General features: G+C 40.7%; 1 protein-coding gene across 2 annotated transcripts in view; it reads left to right on the forward strand.

Annotated features, from left to right (window-relative positions):
• The first annotated feature begins 2,005 nt into the window (after positions 1 to 2,005).
• lhfpl4a (LHFPL tetraspan subfamily member 4a) overlaps positions 2,006 to 20,498 on the forward strand; it is a 55,222-nt gene continuing 36,729 nt past the window's right edge. For both annotated transcript variants that reach the window (XM_067588444.1, XM_067588443.1), the window contains exon 1: positions 2,006 to 3,685. In XM_067588444.1, the coding sequence (XP_067444545.1) occupies positions 3,280 to 3,685 (406 nt within the window). In that variant the 5' untranslated portion in view covers positions 2,006 to 3,279. The remainder of the gene's footprint in view (positions 3,686 to 20,498) is intronic.

Here is a 20,498-nt window from a genome sequence, read left to right on the forward strand (position 1 = left end):
ATGAATTATTACATGAGTGAAAGTCAAAGCCAGCTGTTGGTATTAAGATTGGTCAAACAGCCACACAGCTGTTGAATACTTACTGTGCTGTTCTGATGGTAATCATGACCGCTCTGTGCTGCTCACAACACATCATGTTCAGCCATGTGTGAATCTACCTCATGATAAACTCTCTGATTTCATGAGTAAACTCAATCAGCACATGTGGTGTTGTATGTTCAGTACATGTTATTCACTAAATCTTCAGTGTAATCACGTTCTACAAATGTAAAACCATGGTGAGGAACTGAACATGTTAACTAATATAATCCTCACCCTTCTCATAAAAAATAAATCAAAATATTCAACAATTATATAATGAAATAAGACATTAGCCCAATTACAACCATGGGATCCTAAAACAACCCCACATCAGTCCACAAAGCTTGTTTTATTGTTTGAACCCTGTTATTGATAACTTTTAGTAAATGAAAAATTACACTTGTGAAACCTTTTTATGGAGCCAGGAGGACATGAACACTAGCCAAAGTGATTTGAGGTTGATGCTCTTAGTCATCACCATTCTAGCGCAAAGACCACTTTGACTTCAAAATGTCATATCATTTGATCTCAAATGAATTATTTCTCTCTGGAATTACTAACTTGTACCCTCAAATTACTTCATTTGTTTATTTGAATTAGTCCTTTGCGCACAGAAATGAACAGAATAAAAACAGTCTATTCTCATATTAGTGAGGCATATCAAACATAACACAGCCAAACCCTGACATCCCAACATTTCACATTTCAGATCTCAATCAAAATAAAGCTGTAAACTCAAGCAGCTCATTTAGATAGGTTCATGCCAGCATTCACTGTTTGTTTTTATGCTGCATTACTCTTCAGCAGTGAACTGATAGCAGCCAAAACTAGCCAGCAATAGAGTAAACAATTGTGCTGAAATACAGTAATTTCCCATTTATCAAAACTGCATGAGAGAGAGAGAGTGTAGTAATGTAGTGAATCATTACTGTGGATGGTAGAGAGATGAAAACACTGGATTGAAAAATTCATTTATGAACATTTTATAATAGAGATGATTTATAAAAAAAATTACAATCATTGTGTAATTAGCTTAATTAATGAACTGCCTCTATGTCTTCACTCTGTTTTACATGGGGGTCAGACATACTCAGGGGGCCATTTACTTTTGGGTTGCACTTGTGAGATACTGAGTTATATGAGATAGGGGGGGAAGACCAATAAGAGATGTAGTCTTTTTAACATAAATATCTACAGAGCTGTGACCTATCCACTTACAATAAATGCAAGTACAACAGCTCACTAACCAACATAAGGAAACAGTCCTGCATGTCATATAATTACATTCATTAAATTTAGCCTTTCATTAGGCTACAAAATCAGGGGAAACAAATTGATGCAATAATAACTCATCTGATCAGTGTGATAAACGTCTTGCAAAAACGTCTGGAAACCCCATATTATTTTCAATTTTTGTTTTTACATCCAATGCAATGTTTCCCATATTTTGCTTTCTACAATATCTGTACATAACTATGTTATTGTTAAAGGACGGGTTCACAATTGTACAAGTGTGTCTTAAAACAGTCAGGTGTCCATATGATCAGTGAAAGAGGTTTTCCTCGCTTTAATCATTCCTCCTGTTCATACTGGATATTAAAAGATCCCCTTCAAACGTGCTTTCAATGTAAGTGATGGAGGCCAAAATCCACAGTGTGTGTGTCCAAGATTCAAGAGGTTTTATTGTCACATACACAGCAAGACAGCAGATGGCAACATTGAAGGCAGTGAAATGTGGCTTCTTCAAGTTCTAGTTCCAATTACAGTATAAAATAAAATGAAAGTGTTTTAGAACAGACTTGAAAAATTGAGTGAAAGATTGTGTTTTTTATATAAACTGGTTAAGGTAAGGACTGTGCAACATGAAAACACAATTCTGTAGAAATGAAGGTTTTAAACTAGTTTTTCACCCAAGTCCCTTTGTTAACAATATGGGTTCAGTATTAGAAAATAAACAGAAACCACCCTGTCCCAATCAGTTTACCACAAAGCAGCTGACACACAGTAATCATGGGGCTTTCAGTGCTCCAGAGGTCCTGTGGAACTGCTTTGATATTGTAAACCAGCCTGAAGGAAAGGTCCTGAAAGTTATGGAGCAGGTTTTAGGAAGTTCATTGTGGGTTGGTGAGTGTTTTTCTTGAACTTTGCTCTCTTTAGTTAAATATAGCAAGTCCTCAGACCTGAGTGTTACTGACGCCAGCACTCAATAATGTGCGCGTGTGTGTGTGTGACTGTGGAGACAGAGAGGGGTGTCTGCGGGGGGATTTCTGCAATATCAAAATGTGTGCGCGCTGTCATCCACAAACTGTCGACGTTCCCCGGTTGCGCGCACGAAGGAGAGAGAGAGAGAGAGAGAGAGAGAGAGAGAGAGAGAGAGAGAGAGAGAGAGAGGCAAAGGGAGACACGCAGAGGGGAGAGTGAGTGGGAGCCACAGTATCCAAAACCACAGTCATGGGGTTGTCGGTGTGTGCAGTGTTGGAGGACTGATTTCTATTTTTATACATTTTTTATGCGTACTTGGACTTTCGTCGTGTCAAATTTCTGTTTTTCGTTAAGTCTAATTATTGAGTATACCATGCCAAAGGCTGCATCAATGTCTTCGTTCATTTCTTTGAGATCTCTGTTCATTGGCGGAGGATTCATCATCATCTCGGGGAATCTTTAAAGCCTTTTCTGGAGTCTGAATGCACAACAGAGCGGACACCGTTAGATTATAAGGCGGAGGTGACGTGCTGAAAGAAAACAATGCACCTCGTGCAGTCCATCCTTGGCCGCTGTGTTTGGCTCCTTGAGCTCGGCTGTCGGCTCTGCCGTGTCTTTACGCGCTGAGAGGAGCGGGGGAGAGGGGAGGCTTTCCCGTCAGTTCAATCACGCAATCGCTACTGAATTGATTGACTGAGCTGAGGGGGAGGGAGGAGGGGGGAGTATTTGGATGTGAGACTAATTCAAAAAAGAGCAGGATCTGGATCTGCTGGTTGACTGAGGTTCAGGAGGAGAGGGGGGACACTCTGGACCTTTGGACATTTCTTGCAGAGGAATTATCTGTATTCTTTTCTCTTTTTTTCTTTTTTATTGTTAAATATAATTTCATTGCATATTTTTCTAGCCACGGATAAAGCAGGATAAGAGTAGAGATCAAGAAGAGGGAACACCAGTTTGCCGCTGATGTGAGGGGGGGTGGGTTGGTGGGAGAGAAAAATGCTGCCTTTGCAAGAAGCCTCCAAAATCTACCATGACAACTACATGCGCAACTCCAGGGCCATCGGGGTCCTGTGGGCCATATTCACCATCTGCTTGGCCATCATCAACGTGGTGGTGTTCATCCAGCCCTACTGGATCGGCGACAGCGTCAACACCCCCCAAGCCGGCTACTTCGGCTTGTTCCACTACTGTGTGGGCAACGGGAACTCCGACCGGGAGCTCTTGTGCCAGGGCAGCTTCTCCGACTTCAGCTCCATCCCGTCGGGAGCCTTCAAGGCGGCCTCCTTCTTCGTGCTGATGTCCATGGTACTCATCATCAGCTGCATCGCCTGCTTCGCCCTCTTCTTCTTCTGCAACACCGCCACGGTCTACAAGACGTGCGCCTGGATGCAGCTGCTATGCGGTAAGGAAGACCCTTTGACGTGTTTTGGGGGGTGGATGTAGGGTCCTCCAAGCCTATTTGGAGAGGGGGGGAATACCTCCAGGTGAGACGCATCAGCACCTCCTCTTCATCTCATCTTGTGTCTGGCTACATCTCACGTCTTTGGCAGAAATGTCACCAGATCCTCCTCAGGATGAGCGCAGCGGGAGCGCATCGTTCATTCTGCGCACGAACACTGTATGGGGGACTGGCTCCTCATCAGTAGCGCACCCTCCCTCTCTCCCTATGGGCGCCAGTTAGGCACAGCAAAGCGCACGGGTGCTCCCCATAGCTTAAATCTGACCTTGCACTTGATGGAGAGCAAAAAGATCAACGTCCCCACGCAATGCCTCTGCAGGCATTCAGGATCTGAAAGTTTCGTGAACTCCATGTTTTTAGCAAACTGACTAAATAACATCTTGTTAGTCATCCACTGTGTCGTCAGACATTTGCCAAAATAAAGAGGCTGTGACACTTTGTTGGCAGACCCTGGGTCTTCCCCAAAAAACTCCATCACTCTGACACTGACTCTTCTCTCTCATTGCTGGTTAAAATAATGTGTCAGAGTGTAATTGTATGGAATTATGATAATGAAGTGCCTTCAGCGGCGTTGCATCAAAGATCACAGCTTCTATTTTTGTTGCTATATCTGCCTGCCAGATTAGCCTACATTATGCATGATCTAAACATGCATTCCAGTAATGTATCCCCACTCAGCGCATTCATTCATCGGTGCACAACCGGAACAAACACCATGTAAAGGCTGTATTGTGTATGTAATTGTATTAGGATGTGCAATAAACTGACAGATAGATACAGCTGAGCAGATTAGAGAGGGATACATTGGAGAAAAAAGACTCAGTGGTTTTTAAACTGGATGAAAGTGAGGATTTTTTTTCAGTCTTTGTCTGATGTTGATCATTGTTTTCAGAGTGTCAGTTTGCTTTGGAAGCTAGCTGTATAAGCTCAGCTGTGACAGATGTATGTAGTAGCAGTTACTGTACCTCTGTGTGTGCATGTCTCTGGTATTCTCCCATCAGTGAGCGCTGAACAGATTTTATCAGTCCAGGTGGAGCCTACAAGTGTCTCCCGCAAGCTCACTCCACATCAAAGAATCCCCTGGCGGATTCCTAATTACACAAACCGCTAATTAACTAGACGTGATGCAGATGAAACCGGTCTCAAACACGCGAGTGTTCGCAGCAGGTGGGAGATGGGTTTCACCGTGTTGAAGATGTGGTTTGATGTGGTTTTGTCCCTGAACTCAGCAAGATTATTTCACAAATCATCACTCCAGTTTTTTCACTGAAAGGATACACAGTGATGGTGTGTGTTTGTGTGTGTGTGTGTGTGTGTGTGTGTGTGTGTGTGTGTGTGTGTGTGAAGGAGGGGGTAGTAGGGTTAATTGTGCATTGATCTGGAAGGGCTAACATTATCTGGGAGGAGGTATTGATGGCTGGATTATTCCTTCCCACAAGGCAGCTGTGTGGATGGCGACGGACTCAGGACTTTTTGAAATCACTGACTTATTTCAGCACTCTCTGGTTCTCTCTCCTTAGAGAGAACAGACATTTCTTAGAGAGAAATTAGGCCTAAGTCTTGTTTGCATCTTTGGTGCTATGGGACGTCTCTGCATTTCACTCCCCAGAGTATGTACCAATCAAGTCCATGTGACATTTTTTCCTCGGATTCTCTGTTGATATAATTAGGATTTTTTGTAGGTGGAATTTGTATCTTTGGCTGTTCCGCATATCACTCCTCATGTAAACTATCCAGTTTTTCTTCTAATTATTCAGAACAAACTACAAACATAAAACACATCACTTCCTGTGTGCCAGAGGAGAGTACCACTGAGCAACAAAGCAATGACAAAAGCCTTCATGAACATACAATACAGCAGGTTTTGACACTGTTGTGTTATAGGTAACAGCAATTTAGAAGAGCACAATGGATATGTGTAACAACTTTCAACCCAACATGACAAGAGGAACTATACTGCCAGCAAAAGATTAGTAATAGAACATTTTAAGTTGTAGCACTTACAGTAGCACTCAAAAGTGTGGACACATTTTCTTATTCAAGAGAATGAAAAGGTGTGTCCAAACTTTTGACGGCTACTATATGCTGTGTTCACGTCATATAGTTCAGGCAATAACTCAAGCAGCAGAGTGGGAAAAATGTTCCAGTCAGCCTCCGAGTTATAATTTCCTGTACGCACACACAGGGGACACAAATAGAAAATACATGACTAGCAAAATTACTGGTTGAAATAATAATGATAATAATTGTACTAATGATGATAATAATAATTTAAAGAGAGAGAGAGAGAAAAAAAGATGAACCAGTCTTTTACGTGAAAACCACAGGAAAAAACTGGTTAAAAATCAGTCTTCCCAAGATAAGCCATATAGGGGTCCCAGATCTTAGAAAAAAGGTTGGATTTACCCTTAAGTGAGTATCTCATCTTCTCTAAACCCAAAGACATCAACAGATCTCTAATCCAGTGTCTGAACGGTGGAGTGTCAGATGATTTCCAATTTTAAAGAATGACCCTTATTGCAAGAAGTGCAGACAGGGCCACTGTGAAGTCCAGACAGGGGTGAGTTTACTGACAAAGCTCAAAAATAACACGACCCATGGAGAGGCTTGAATATTCGTGTGGTGTATTTTGGAGAGGCATTTAAATATACTGTCCCAAAGTTTTGCCACTAAAGGGCAGGCCCAAAATTGGTGATATAAAGAAGCAGATTGAATCTTACATCTAATACAGGTGGGATCAAAATTGGGTAAAATATGACTCATTTTGGCCCTGGACCAAGTATTTTAAACTCCTCCTCTCTTTTTTACCTTCTGCTCTACCACTCCACTAGTACATATAACATACCCAGAAAATAAAATTGAATTATCTGTCTTGACCAGTCCAGTCCCTAATGTTCTTTTTCCTCCACCTGTAATGTTAAGTATGTAAAATTATATTTTTGTGTGGTAAAATTATAAATGAACAAAAAAGAACATCTTCTATAATTCAGTTCCATCAAGGATGAAATTAGAAATGCCTGTCTTATCCAACAGAGAAACCCTTTACAACCCTTTAGAAATCTACACTTTCTGTTCTGAGCTTTTGTATGTCAGGACCATTCAACTTCCAACATTAGCTGCCCTGGGATTCACTGTTTATATTCTACTGGGGCAGTTGTTTTCATCATCAATTAATCTACAGATTTGTTTTAAATAATTGATTAACTATTTAATATACAATGTCAGAAAAAAATGGGAGAATGGCCATTATAAGTTTCTGGAGCCAATGTTGACATCTTCCAACTGTTGCATCTGACCAACAATCCAAAACACCAATTAATTATGAAAATTACTGATGATGTATTTTCTGTCAATTGACTAATAGATTAATCAACTTGTTTCCAACCTTGTCTTTTAGGTTTAGGAAACAGGGTTGTTGTTTGAACACTTTATTCTACCACAGTGATGTACTATTTGGCAGTGCTGTCCTCATGTGAACTGTTAAATGTGAAAATGGTCAACCAAAAAAGGGCAATAATAGGGCAACTCGCAGTAAAGCAGTAAACACTGGTTTGTCTTATATTCCTCATTATTAATCATATATTTCATATCTTATCTCAATATTATATTAATCATCCACTCCCTGTGCTTCTGACCACAGTTGACTTTAATGCATTCAGGTTCAGAGGTACCACAGAGCAGAGGTCCTGTGTTCTGCAGCTTAATCTCATGTTTGACTCACTCCATTAGGCAACACTATGAAGGAGAGCTTCCTGTGCGGGGAGTTTCTCAATAAGCTCAGTGGTGCCCGTCTCATCAGTAACAACTGACTCAGCGTCTCTCCATGAAGGAGCCAAGACTATGCTGAGACTATGAATGTGGACTATTTGCAAAGGCTCAAGGGAGTTGCAGTTGAAGGCTCGGTTGGCTTGGTCCTATGTTTGGCAGGGTTTAAGTTGTGAACACTAAGCAGATGTGATCATTTTATGCAGACATGTTGATAAAAGTGAATTAGTAGCATATAAACGTAATTTCTGGGAGACAGGGCTGAAAGAGGACCAGCAGATTTTTATTTAGCCTGACTGCCTCTACATGACTCAATAGGTATCTGCTGGTCTTCTTTACAGCATGATGACAGATAGCTTTACAGCATAACATAGCAGAGCATTTGAACTTTGTAAAGAATATACAACTCTATTAAATACTATATATATTGATATGGTGGAAATTGGTCAGAGAGGCAACTTTGCATTCACTAGGTTGCTGGTTTGATCCCATTGTATGACAAGATTTTGTGCAGAGTCATCCATTGATTGCAGTTCCTTGGCTACACATGTTGAAGTCTTTTTGAGTAAGAAACTGAACCGCAATTGCTCCTGATGGTTTAGTGATACCATGTTCACACACTTTATATTCTCATTTTAATTTGACCTTTAAAGTCATTAAAGTGGCAATCTCGAATACCTCTGTTTTGTTCTCTTTGGCAGCACCATATGGCGTTAAGCAGTAATTGCAGGTGTGTTTTTGGACCTCACTCGACCTCGCTCCCAGAGATCCAAACAGTGTTGCTGTTAGGGATGTGCAGAGAGCCAAGTATTTGTATTTGTATTTGTTGAGGCAGCAAAATTATTTGTATTTGTAATTGTATTCGATTGTATTCTAATTTTAGGATATTAAAGTGTTAAAATAAGTGATCTTCAATAAACTATTTTGCAAAGTGGGATTCCCACACCAGGTCTCAAACCTCAATCTCCCAGACCACAGACAACTGCGCTGAGCACTCAGCCAAAACTCAGCTCCACCAGACACACAGACCTGCAGCTATTTATACATCCATGATACAGAGACAAACAGAGTAGAGCAGAGGAGAGAGATGGAAACAGCGATGTAACCTCGCTACGGCTCCACTCCTAGTCACTGTGAGACGTCACGCTAGCATAAGCAAACTGCAGAGTGAGCCTGTTGCGTTAGGTCTGCCTACCCTCTCTGGCAGATCAACCACTGTGTGATGAAAAACACATCACTAACTGCGTCACTTGTGATTTTAAGGCATGGCGGGAAAGTTGCCACTGACACCCTGTTCGTAATAATCATAACACTGCAAATGCAAGAGCTTCATCAGTGGGCCATGGGCTCAATCACCATTGTGTTACCTCATTCAGTGATAGTGACTTAACAGACATTTATTTAAATGAAAATCATCAAGATTATAACTTTAAGGTTTACATTCAGTTACAAATAATTTTTCATCTATCTACTAAAGTAAAGAATCTCTGTATATATATGTATGTCTGTATGTATGTCCTTTGCGTATCTCTTGAACCATTCATCCGATCGACACCACACTTGGCAGGTGTGTGGCTGGTGACCAAAGGGAGTGCAGTTTGGTGCAATTTTGACACACAGTACATTTAATATTCATAAACTTTGAATAAACCAGCAATCAGTGAGCCTCTCCACTCTGTGCAGGGGCACAGCGGAGCTTCAGGGCCCTGCCCACTGTCTCCTTCATGTCATGGAGAGACCGAAGACGAGGCGTGATATGAGTCAAAGAAATGTGCTCTAAAAAGAGAAGAGTAGACAGTGAAAACAGAACTTTTAATCAAGAATGGACACTCTTACCCCGCGTCTAGACAGAAAGCGTTAGCAACACGTTTAGCAGATCATCATCAGCGGTGGGTGACTACACAGGAGGCATTTAGGTATATTGTTGAGTGTAGGCAACCTGTGTTTTAGAAGCACTCAGAGCCCAATACACAATGACTGTAGTTACACCCATAAAATGGAGCAAATTCTTCCACGGGCAGCTCAAAACCAGTTTGTCTCATATGTTCCGAGACCGTGGCGATTGTGAAGCACCACTACAGACAAAGCACAAATCTTTGGAGCAAACACACACACTCAAATCCAAACTGAAGGACATCTGGCTTCCCATTTAACAGATGAGACTGATGCAGTGAGCAATGTTAAATACACAGTCCTCTCATTCATTTGAATGGAGGCAGTATGTTGATATAGTGGGGGTGTCAAATGGTTAAACAACACAGGATCATCCAACAAAAAGCCAGGTTCAACTTTTGCTGTAACGTGACATCATCTGGCAAGGTGCTGCGTTGGTCAATCACATACATGCATGCACACATGGTGGATTACTTTGTAACGTGAACAATGTATTTTTACAGTTTACTTCACAATCTTTGTGACAAAAGATGAAACAGTTCACGACCTCTGTGATAACTTTCCAGAATCATAAAATCTTGTCTGAGTATTACAAACTGTTGTGCAGTGTTTTGGTGTCTGATAAGGCTTTGAATGTGTTCAATTGTTACTCAAACGGGACTCCCTGGGTTGTATTTTATTGCAGCCCCCTGTGCTGTTTTAATGCAGGGCTCTTTAAGGTCTGAATCTCTACTTAGTCTTTTAAGTAGGTCAGTTGGGTTGAGGTCAGTTAAGTCACTCACTGTTCTGTTGCAGTTCAGTTTGCTGTATCTTTAGTTCAGTTTTGTTTATTTGACCTCTTTTAGGTCCCAATTTAGTAATTAATCACTTTTTCTTTGTTATTTCTCTTTTTGTGGGTATATAAAAACCCAACATTTTTTGAAACAGAAAACTTGTCTCCTGTATCTTCCTGCCTGTCATCTGAATTCATTTTTGCAGTGGCAAATGACACAGTGTTGACTGTAGTTTCCAGGTGCTCATATGACAGCTCTAAAAAGAAAAGAGCTACATGGCCTTTCCATCATGAGTCCTGAATAGGGATGTGCAGAGAGCCCAGTATTTGTGTTTGTATCTATATTTGTTGAAGCAGCAAATTTTTTTATATTTGTATTTGTATTCGAATAAAATTGGAAATGGGTGTAAAAATCTAGTTTTTCTTTTTATTATGCTTTTAATTTTAGGATATTAAAGTGTTAAAGTGTTTATGAATACCTCTTACGGAGGAGGTCCCCACTCTGGGTCTCAAACACGAGTCTCCCAGGTCATAGACGACTGCACTGACTACTGAGCTAAAACAAAGTGCATTGCAATTGCACAGACAGACCTTTACTTATTTGAACACCCAAACAGAGAGACAGCACAGTATGTAATGTGTAGGGAAGAATTTCAAAGGTGATCATCGCTTTGCACTTCTCATTTATTGCCTATTTTTTACACCCTAACTTTGTGGAAAGGAGAAGGGGAACAACAAGTTATGGAGAGTCCCTTGGGAGCACTTTGCTTGTGTCAGTAGCTCAGCTTTATCTGTGGGGAACACCTCCGACTCTGGGAGTGATGTCCAAATTAGGAAATGTGGGCCACATAGCAGGTGGATGTGACTCCCCTCGTTTAGACCTGCTGATAGACGTAACAGCAGAGCAGAGGAGAGACACTGAGATTTTTAAAATATTTGTACAAAATAAATGTTTGTAAAAAACCCACTATTTGTGCTTTGCCGAATAACGTATTTGTATTCAGGCACACCCTTAGTCCTTACCCAACTATTAATGCCTTTTAGCACCACTGAGTTTTCTCTCCTGACTGCCACAATTGTTATATTTGACATTTTCTGGAGGAAGTTAATGTAACATGTAGGAAGATTTGAAATGGGATTCCTCCCATTTGATATTTGGAGTAGTTTTTCTCTCTTTCCCCATTCCCCTTTACATCACCTTCACTTCTATCCTCAAACTGGTGTTTCCCCATGTACATCAATCTGTCACTCACAGAATTCTCTCTCCTCCATTTCTGTTCCTTCAACCATTCTATCCTCCCCAGCTTCCTCAAGGCTGCTGGTGTTTCCCATCAACACATTGGGTATCAGCAGTAGCTTCAGAGGTGTGAAACTGAGAACATGCTTACAGTGCATTAGTTTTACACTTCTGTTACATGTTGTCACATTTATTCATGATTCGTAACAGCTTTCCTCTTGTTATGTAAAAAGATCATTGTTTTTGCATTTGACATAAAACACATCAGCGACAAGACAAAACAGCACATGCTGATTTCTTTGTCTTATCCTGGGTAGCATTGGGAAACATAATCTTAACAGGCTTCAGTGCTCCAGAAAGCATCCCTTCATGCTCAGATGATTCAAAAGTAATGGTATTTTTCCTTTGTGTGTGTGTGTGTGTGTGTTTGTGTGTCTTGTATTTTCCCTTAACTGGCAAGCAAATCATGTCATGTTTGTGACTATTTTAAATGCTGGCATGAGCTCAGCTGTAAGCTCAGTGATCTATAAAAGATAGGCCCCATAGGTGGTTTGCTGGGTCAGAGCAAAATAGTGCAGTTTAGACAAGTTCTCTGAAAAATCATCTGTCTGCTCCAAAGGTGCCAGAAAATGCTCCAACAGACAGCTTTATTTCCACAGCAACAGATTGTTCAGGTATTGAGGATTGAGAATTTAAGTTCTCTGAGTGTGACAGGTCATCAGAAGTGACTAATTGAAAGAGGCTGTACTGAGTCTTTTTGTAGCGCGCAGGCTGAGCAGATAGTGGATGGTCTTTGCCAAAAGGACAGCACACTGTGCAGAGTCATGCTGAGGGACTACAGAGGAAGTCTGACTGTGTTTTACATTACACTAATATTACTCCATTCATTATCCTGTAGCGTGCAAGCATTGAAGACTAGATGATGTTCGATAAATTGAAAATCTTTTCATGCTAGTTTATTATATCATGTTTACAGGGGTGATTCATTTCAGCTTTGATTGTGAGTCCAGTCTCCAGACTGTGGTCTCTGCCACAAGATGCTGACTTCTGACTTTTGAATGCCCATGTTTAGAGCTGCACTACTTTGTCGAATAATCGATAAGTTGAGCGAAAGAGATTAATCTGCATTTATTTTGATAATGGATTAATCATTTCAGTCATTTTCTAAGCAAAAAGACAAAACATTTGCTGATTCCAACTTGGATTAAATAAACAAGATACAACATGCTATTAAGTGAGCTTTAGAGGTGGTGGTAGGTGTATTTTTAAGTTTGGAGAAAGCCAGGCTGGCTGTTTCCAGTCTTTATGCTATGCTAAGCCTCTTCACTCTAGTTAACACTGAAAGCAGAAGGGGTATCGATCCTCTCATTTGAAGGTATACTATGCAGGATTTTCCTAAAAAACAATGTACCGACTCATACAAAAATAATCCTTCTCAATCATCACTTATGACCCACTAGAAGTGTGTAGCGGTGTATGTATCTACAGAGACTCTGCCCTCTGCCTGTATTTTCTTATTATTTGCTGTGTTCAGGAGGCTTCTGGGTGTCAGCCTTTGGGGATTAGGTGTGTAGCCCCCAGCCAATAACAGTGCGCAGGGTGTGAGGTCTGGACTCATAGTGTAGCGACCAGGGCACATTGCTGTCTCCGTCTCTCTCCTCTGCTCCGCTCTGCTCTCTGTCTCTGTGTCATGGATGTATAAAGAGCTGCGGGTCTGTGTGTCTGCTGAGGGGCTGAGCTACACACACGCAGAGCAGAGAGGCCACAGCTGCTAGGAGGAAGCTCTGCATTCACACAAAATCCGCACCTTCCTGCAGGGTTGTGCAGAGGTGTGGGTATGTTTATTTGTGCTTTAGAATGTAACCGCTGTGAAACAATCAGAAAATAACAACACAATATATGTTTTGTGGGAACTAGAGGTGCGATGATTATATTAATCAATCTGTTGCCAACTATGAAATGAACAACTATTTTGATAATCGATTAATCATTTTGAGACATTCTTTAAGAAAAAAAATCATGTCAAAATTCTCTGGTTCTGCCTCTCAATGTGAATATTTTCTGGTTTCTATGGTGGAAGACTGAATATCTTTGGTTGTGGACTGTTGTGGACAAAACAAGACAGTTGAGGATGTCATCTTGGGAAACAGTGATCAACATTTTTCAACATTTTATGACATTTTATGGACTAAACAACTAATCAATTAATTGAGAAAATAATCGACAGATTAATCAATAATGAAAATAATTGTTAGTTGCAGCCAGGCAAAATTACTTAATTTTACAATTCCCCTCCTCTCTGCAGTAAGGTGGATCTTTGCTGGAGAATTACTTTTAGTGTGTGGGCCACTTGACACTTCCTGGCCTTTTTGACAAACTCAGTAAATACTTAATGAGAGTTGAGTGAAGCTGGGATCTGACGCTGGGAAGTGATTGAGATCTGTATGTTACATGTTACATTGATCTCACACTTGGAAGCCTATGAAAATGAAAATTCTCTGATATGAATTGATCACAGGCATTGTTAATTTGAAAATATTGATGTGGAAATACATTAATCCACATATAAGAATAAGATGTTCATATTAGTAGATAGAATAGAATAGAATGATAAATCCCTGGCAGTATGCCTGCTCCACAGTGAGAATAATACATGTGACCAGGACACAGCTCTTTCTTTGAGTATTGGAAAATGCCTTACAGAGTCACGTTCCTGTGGGAGCAGCAGTGCAGCTTTTGTGTCTGTGTTGTGTAGGAGAGAAAGCTCTCCATTGATACACAGAGACAGCGCAGTAAAATTGCTTCTATTCTATCTACTGCTAGAGAGACAAAAGAGGAGGAGGGCTGCAGCAGAGCGTGCTGAGCTGGATTCACTGATTCATTGCCTTACCTTCTCCCTGTATTCATTCTGGACTTCTGCTGGAAACATCTGAACAACCAGGGAATCCCCTGATTTTTAATGTCATGAAGATTTGTAGCCAGGCAAAAGGCAAGGCTATGGAGGTGGTGGTGGATGAGGATGTAATGTGTCTGACTTCTTGCTGGGGAACTCTTACATGGTATGTAACTAATTTAAAAGACATGGGCATTAAACGTTAAAAAATATTGTCATTGAGTGTATAGGAAATAATCCCCATGAAAATTGTGCACAGGTACAGTATGCAAATGATCCTACTGTAAACAACAGGCATGTTGTTTCTGGAAAGTCATGTTTTACTGCTGTGAGCACCTCAAATGAAAATTTACTGCGTTCAAGTGAAGAGCACACATTTCATATGCGGACATAAAAACCTCAGTACATGAAACCAAAATGATCTCTATGGATAGATACATGGGAAAGATAGATAGATAGATAGATAGATAGATAGATAGATAGATAGATAGATAGATAGATAGATAGATAGATGGGAAAACAGAACTTTTAATGACACAATGCAGGTCAAAGCACAGCTGGGCCTAAGTACGCCTGAGCCTTTATAGCTTGTACTGATCAAAGTTGATCTGTGATTATGTTAAATTGAGCTTGACAAACTTGATGCAATTTAACTGTTTAGTGCCTGATAAAGGCTGCAAATCCTTAGCAAATATCCCCCTAAAGCTGTGTTCAGACATAACTCACACAAGTTTGACTACTGGATCATTTGTTTATTCGCCCCAAACAGCCAAAACACGTTACTGTACATTAGCTGTAAGCTAGCTAGCAACAGGAAACACCAACTGTGTCTGTGGGAGTGTTTCTGTGTGTTTGTTTGCTCAGCCTCTGACTGAACTCAACTGTTCACTCAAGCTGACACATTTTCAACTTGCACGGACGCAAATTCATGCCTACTTGCATCTTTGCATCGACTTTGTATGAAATCGCACCGCACAGAAAAAATTCACTTCGCATTCTATCTGAACACACTGCAAGAGTCTAAACCCATGCTAGCAGCTCTGTAAGGCTGTACTGTGGCACATCTGTGCTATCATTTGCTGATTAGCACTAAACTCAAAGTACTGCTGAGGCTGATGGGAATGTTATTAGTTTTGCAGGTATGTGGTCATAACTATTGGACACATTGACACATTCAAATTTTGACCTGATTATGGCACTAGATTAAAAGTCAAGAGATTACCAAAGTTGTTACAATTCATCCTGACCACTTTCATAGCAATACACCCAATTGTTGAGACATTTCACTCAAAACCACAAAATGAGAACCTCATGGTGGTGCTAGAGAAAGAGTCATTAGGATCATAATCTGTGTGGGTTTTTTTCATATTTTGACTAAAACGGGGAACCTTAGCTGCCTCTTATTCTGAGCACATAAGGGTCCTTCTGCAAGACCCTCAAGGGCTGTAAAGACTGGGGTATGCTTAAAACATATTATTTATTTAGCCACATTTGAAGACAAACAAAAAGCCTGTCAATGTTGAAAAAATGAAAAGAAAAATGTTGAGATGGGATTATCGGACAATTTGGACAAATGAGGATAAAGGTCCACTTTTGGACAACACCTTTGTACACACATGAGGAGAGTATCTTGGGAGAGAGCTTCACACCTGACCAGTCACTGGAATAGTGAGTATGAATGTCAGATTGCCAGTTTCAGAGAGTTACAAGAATTGAAATGGGGTTCAGACACTGTTGGATGAATTGATAACCACTTTTATTGAAGCACACTGACACCTTAAAAATAAGCTGTTTGAACTTTTGAACTTGTTGAATTTAAAATTAGTTTTTGTGGGTAGATCCATTACTATGTGCAGCAGTGTGTGCATGTGTGTGCGTTCATGTGTGTGCCACCTGTTGAGACCCTACTAATGCAAAGCTAATCTCCAATCAGAGGGGGACTGCCAGGGGTTTCACATCACAGCAGCCTACACTCTGTACCCATAATCCTCAGTATTCTCCCTAGAGGTTAAGCCTCGACCAATTATTCTCCATGCCATGCAAAGCCCATCATCGCTGATAGATCAGCCCATCAGGGCTCCCAACACCTCTTCACCTCCCAGAGAGCAGTGGAAACAAGTTAGGGAAGTAGTGAGGAGATGCTGGAATACTGTAAACCCAGCTTCATTGTGAGAACAGGTCTTCTGGGGTGTTGCGTGCAGTCTCCAGGGCTAAGCTACTGTTGATGGCAATAAATACCTCCAAACCATCAGCTGGTTGTTGGAAGGCATGAAACTGGACTGAGTAAAGAAGAGTAGCGCAATGAGTAATGTAACTCACTGCTTTTCATATGTATGTAATGAATTATTTAAATAGTGATAAGTAATGATGTAATTGAGCACATCTTTCAAGTAACTTACCTAACCAACCATCCAACATACCAACTGATATATGCAAGAGGCTACCAGTGATCACCAGCCACAGACTCAACTGTTTACTTATTCCAATTTTTAAAATTATAAGTTATACATACAGATGGGTGACAAATTAAAGGAAAAAATGGTACTTGTCTGAGGAGATCTGGTGGCTCTGTTATGCTGTGGGGGGAATTTTGCTGGCAATGATTTGGGTCCACTTGTCCCCTTAGAGGGAAGGGTCACTGCAAATCAATATAAAGTTGTTCTGAGGATCCCATCTAGGTTGGTGGTTCATCTCCATTACGCAGGCACACCAACCAACCAGTGGGAGTTGGTCGGTTGGTGTGCCACTAGTGAAGCCACAAAGACAATTCTTTACCAGCTTCCCACATGCAACAACAACAGTTGTCAGTTGGAACATACAGTCAACCTGGTTGTGTAATTACCCCTGCACCACCCGTGGGCCCTAGAATTAGTTTTGCTAAAAAAGGAAATGCACCTTCTTTTAAAAATAATTATTTACTTTGCACAATAGTATCACATGTGTGTCAGGGACCAAAGTGGATATACAATATGTCTGTATGCATGCATGCGTTTCTGTGTGTGTGTATGGATGAGGAAGGTGTCTAATGGGATTGGAGCTGTGCCTACTGCTATCGGGCTGGGTGCAGATGATAGTTTAATCAGCTCTGTGGTGCAGCTCCACAGTGGGGCTTCTTCTGGCCATTGGGCCTTTTGATGGTGCTATGCTGTGTGCCAGCGGTCTACAGGCTAGCCCAACAGGCACTTGGCTGGTCAGAAAAATGAGAGGGACTGTTGCTCTACATCGGACCAAGTGACCATTCCAGCACCTAAACTATCTAAACCTACCTAAACTAAAATGGTAATCACTTATTTCAATACATTTAGCTTTAAAATACAAGGAACTTCCATTTAAAAATTATATTTTATTGCTGTGGATTTTGGCCATTGATGTCATTGCATATTATATGGTTTTACATTGTACTAAGAGAAGAATTTAGACATTCACTGTCATAGAATAGTTTGTGCCATCATGGAAGCTCTTTTGCCAAAACCTGTTTAGATTGTGGCCTACATGCCATAATATCTGTCTTCCTCCATCTGTCCCTTCCTTGTTCCCCCACTTTATGCCTCCTTTTCTATGTTTTCCTAAGGAACCACTGAGCTGGCTATGGGAATACCTAATAGAATAGAATATAATACAATGTTAACGAAACACATCTCCCTTGAGAGACAAGGCAGGAACCCACATTCACTGCACCATGCACCATTTACGTTAACACATGAGGTTACTTTCTTTGTTGTTCTCACACCAATCCATAGTGAGTGAGTAATGAGAGAATGAAAGATAAAGAAAGGGGGAAAATGAAACGCCTGAAGCAGGCTGTAGTTATTTGTGTCTAATTAGCCTACATTCAGAGAATTCAGAGAATACAATCCTTCAGGATCTCAGTCTTTCTCTTTTCTTTTCATAGTTATTGTGCTTTTGGCCACCAACTTCTAAGCAGAACTTGGCCTAGGTAGTAATGATTTGTTGCTGTTTAAGTGAGCTGGGTTTGGCTGTGACCATGAATGGTTATTTAAAAAGACCAACAACAGGGGTTTCTCAATAAGCTGAAACAAAATGCAGGGGATGATCATGCGTAAATGCAACTGTGATCGTAATACGCTTGGATGTGTAAAATTGCTGGAGTTCCCCTTCAACAAAGGATCAAATGACTATGTGTAATGTGAAAGGTGTCACTCATAGTTACGCACGCACAGAGAATAATCACTTCATTTTGGAGTTTTGTACACCTCTGTGGAGAGTTTTAGTGTCTTTTAGCTCATATTCTTACTTCTGGCCCAGCAAGAACATCAACCTCATCTCCAGCAGCAGCAGGCAGCAGATTTCATCAAAAAAGTTTTGATAAACTTTTGTGTGCTACCAGCTACATGAGATAAACAAAGTACTCATTAGTGAATGAAGTTGAATATCTAGCAGTTTAAGATATTATATTATATTTTCAGGTTTTGGAGACCAAACCAGAGTTAAAAGGGGAGTGAGTATTGGACTTAAATTTATCAGGTGGACAGAAACAAACTCCAAAGGAATACTAATGCTGCTCTGTGTCTGTAGGATTTGTAAATAGGCAATTTTTTGATAACACATTATTTTGTCGTTTCAGCTTGTTCTGCTGCCCCCAAGTGGTCAAAAAAATCATTAATGCAGCTTAAAGCTGCATATCAACAAACTCTAGTAGATTCGTCTCCCCCATGTACTGCACTGCACTTACACACTACACTAAATTAGTTGTGCATGGTTATTCCAAGCCAAGAATAATTGCATTACCTCATTCTATCTCCCTGTAAGTCATCATAACCACTTATGACTTTTTAATTCAATTCCTGTCCATGGTAGAGAAAATAAATATTTCTTCTCTCTACAGCATGTGTGGAGATGCATTTCCTCTCAGCCAGACACATGCATACAGTGAAAAATTGACAAATGGACAAATTGCAAAGAACAACTGAAGACCAACCTAGAGGCATCAGATGGACACTCTCTTCAACACTTGAAGACCTCGACTTTGCAGACGACTTGGCACTGATCTCCCATACCCACCACCATATGCAAGAAAAAACATCCAGTCTCAACACCTTTGCACAACAAATAGGACTGAAAATTAGCTTGAAGAAAATGGAGGTGATGACACACACAAAATCCCCCACCGATACAAGTAGATGGAACAAACCTACCCACAAGTTTATATATATCTTGGAAGCACTGTTAGATATGATGGAGAAGCAGGGAGTGACATTAAACGCTGACTAAGCAAGGCCTGAAACACCTTCAGAATGCTGAACAATGTGTGGAAGTCCCCTATCAACAGCATGAACACCAAGCTAAAACTGTATCAGAGCTGTATTCTTTCTACCCTGCTATATGGCTGGAGAATGACAGAGAGAGACCTCTCCAAGCTTTCAACATTCCACACAAGGAGCCTCAGAAAATTCCTGCGTATCTTCTGGCCTAACTCTATCCCAATCCAAACTACCAGTCAAGAGAGCACTGACACCATCATCATGAGAAGGTGGTGGAGATGGATCTGACACATCATGCGAAGAGAACAGGATGACATCCCAAGAATTACCCTACACTGGCCACCAGAAGAAGAGACGAAGACCCAAAGAAACCTAGCGTTGAACAGTGGAGAGAGAATTGAAAACTCTGAAGCAGACCTGGGGTATCATCCAAAAGTTTGGAGATCCTTTGTTGCTATCCTACATGCCAGTAGGCATAAAGGGCAATAAGTAAGTGAGTATAATGACAAACTCAATCAGCAGCTAAAATATGGCTATTGATTTTGGGGCTTGTTAGATGTGTATGCTAGTTGAGGCCTTGGGCAGTTGATGTCTTTTTTAAACTGGACACTTTGCTTCAGTGCAAACAGTCAGGTTTCTGTAAGAGAATTTGTAGTATTGAGTATTGATGTCCATCAAGAGTTGACATCTACCACTACTGGCCAAGACTTGCTGATGGTTGGTATTTTGTTCCAAATCTTACACAGTAATATGTAGCTTATGCAACATCTGCACACATCTCATATAGTAATATAGAAGCAACAACTAAGTTGTGGGCCTCTTCAGTCTCCTTCAAAATCCACATCTAGAGATAAAATAACAAACAACAGTGCCCCTTTTTAATGACTCAGCAATATGAGAGATATGATATATCATATTATGATATAATAAAAAATCTTGTACACAGACAGGAAAAATAGAACAGAGAAATGGAA

The sequence above is a fragment of the Thunnus thynnus genome, chromosome 4, assembly GCF_963924715.1.
Source record: "Thunnus thynnus chromosome 4, fThuThy2.1, whole genome shotgun sequence".
Lineage (NCBI taxonomy): Eukaryota > Metazoa > Chordata > Actinopteri > Scombriformes > Scombridae > Thunnus > Thunnus thynnus.